Source organism: Propithecus coquereli, unplaced genomic scaffold (genome assembly GCF_000956105.1).
Source record: "Propithecus coquereli isolate 6110/MARCELLA unplaced genomic scaffold, Pcoq_1.0 Scaffold38, whole genome shotgun sequence".
NCBI classification, from domain to species: domain Eukaryota; kingdom Metazoa; phylum Chordata; class Mammalia; order Primates; family Indriidae; genus Propithecus; species Propithecus coquereli.
The window spans coordinates 7,015,219-7,017,629 of NW_012149507.1; the positions used below are offsets into that span (position 1 = coordinate 7,015,219).

The following is a 2,411-nucleotide window of genomic DNA, read 5'->3' on the forward strand; positions in this document are numbered from 1 at the left end:
CAAAAGCAAACTCTTAATCATATTTGCACGTCCACAAATGTTTCTCAAGTTCTAAGTTTCACATCTATGAAGCAATTAACAAAACTTTCACTTTGATATGCTGAATAAAAATCAAAAATTTTTTTTAAATGCCATGACTGCTCCACAGATATTTGAACTTACTACTGCTAAGCCCTTCCCTTCGCAGGATAAAAGTCAGTTCCATGTTACTCCTTTTTACATAGGGTACCAGGTATTCAATATGCTTGTCTCCCCTTCAGTGATACCACTACTTTTCTCTTTGGACACTCTGCTTTAAAGTCAAACAGTAACTTCCTAATGGCCCCTCTCAATTGAAGGGCTATTACTGCTAATCATAAGGAATGATAAATATAAATGCCCCCTCAAATCTCTTACCCAAGGTCACACAAAGCTGGAAATTGAACCCAGATCTGTCTGATATGTAAATTGCATGCTCTTTTGGTGCCTCACTATTTTGCTTAAACCTCTCTGGTGCTCAGTTTCCTCATTTATAAAATATGGATAACACATATAGTTGAGAATTAAAGAAAATATATGAAAAACCTGGCACAGAATAAGTACCCAATAATTGCCAACTATTAGCAGTCATGGTTTCATTTAATTAGCATTTTTCTGTAATTCTCAATAGTACACTAGTACATAGTTCAGTAAAAATTAGGTTATGAAGTTCACTAAAGGCCAAAGGCTCATACTGCAACTTGTGGGTGTAAACAAAGTTTTTTCACCAACATGTGTTTCACTGTCCAGCAAATAGGGGTAGCCAGTCCTTGACTCTAAAATTAACTATAGCTCTTTAATATTTCATATCTAACCCTTGAAGAAAATATCTTTTAAAACTATATTTATATAGTATTATAAACAATAATAAAGAAAACATCTTCTCATCTTTCTGTGGCCCTTCATCGGTGATGCTGATGAGCATGGACTCTTAACTACAGTCTGTGTGACTGTTCCAAAGGAAGTAAAATTTTTTAAACAATTAAGTTCCCTCTATTTTTAAACAAAAAATGTTTTCTCCCATCTCCAGGTAGGAGTTAGAATGTTAGATAATGATTACCCTTAAGAGAACAGGTACCTTCTTTAATGGGCAGAATGCAATAAAGACAAAAGGAAAAAATTAAGTTATCCAGTATTCCAGAACCAGGGCTTTGGCAAAGATGTTGAAGTGCTCTGAATTTCAACATTCAAATGCATGGACAAAAAATACATTCTGTAGTAGTTTTTTTGAAAAAACAAGTCTATCTGTATTGTTCCATATTTTTAAACAGAGATAAAATTTTTCACCCCTTTAACAGAAAATCACTAAGGAAATACAAATAGATTTTATGTTAGTCTTAAAAAATAAATATTTTTAATACATCTTTATAGGAAAAAAAGTTCAAACAATACAGATAATTGTAAAATGTGCCACTTCCCTAACCCCCAGAGGTATCCATTGATACCACACATTTTAAAATAAAATTTGAAATGATGCTTTTACAATATTGCATAGTGTTTTAAAATGACTACCATGTTCCTCCCTTATACTAACATGAATAAGATAGTTTTAATCCCATAGACTACACACTCTTATCATATAAAAAATACCTCGAATGCTACATTAACACTAAACACATTATCTGGTGTTAATTCACCAATAATATAACACTATATAAATGAAAATTTGGGCTAAATTTTACCTTTAATGTTCCTCCTTTCACCATAACTTTCTGTCTGGCCGGCTGGACTCCAGTCAGTGCAAAAAGCTGAGCCTTGAACACCATTGGAGGTTCATCAGTATTTAATTCTACACCTTCAAACTTCTCCTTTCCCCATTTTACAGTAACTGCAAACAAAACCACAATTTATTTTCATTTACAAAATAACAAAACTTAAAATTTAGAGGACACTTAGAGCTTTAGTCCCCAAACTCCAGAGCCGAGGCCCAGTACTGGTCCATGGCCTATTAGGAAACAGGCCTTGCATCACCGCATGAGCTCTGCACCACCCTCCTCCTACCCACGACACCCCACCCTGGAAAAACTGCCTTCCATGAAACCGCTCCCTACAGCTTAGAGGTTGGGGTTGGGGACCAGGGCTTAGAGGATCACCTATTAGGCTAGTTCTTGAAAGTCAAAGTGTGTCATTCATCTTCTTATGCCCCCATAACACCTACCTAATCAAGGACAACATGCACATAGCATGCCCTGAATACAATTCTACTGGATCTAATCTATCTTCTCTCATTTGATAAATAAGGAAATTGAGACTTAAGAAAAGTTGATTAATTTGCTAATGTCACAAAACTGGTTAGTAAGCATCCGTTTCCTGAAACTTACTCCAACAATCTCAGCGTAATGACAATCACGCTGAAATACGTCCCAGAATACAGTTCACAGCCCTCACAATGC

At 35.4% G+C, this 2,411-nt stretch overlaps 1 protein-coding gene across 1 annotated transcript in view; it reads right to left on the reverse strand.

Annotated features, from left to right (window-relative positions):
* The window catches only part of USP14 (ubiquitin specific peptidase 14 (tRNA-guanine transglycosylase)), a 56,023-nt gene that overhangs the window by 46,597 nt on the left and 7,015 nt on the right, over positions 1–2,411 (reverse strand). The window contains exon 2 of the mRNA XM_012652082.1: positions 1,701–1,846. Coding sequence (XP_012507536.1) covers positions 1,701–1,846 — 146 coding nt within the window. The remainder of the gene's footprint in view (positions 1–1,700; positions 1,847–2,411) is intronic.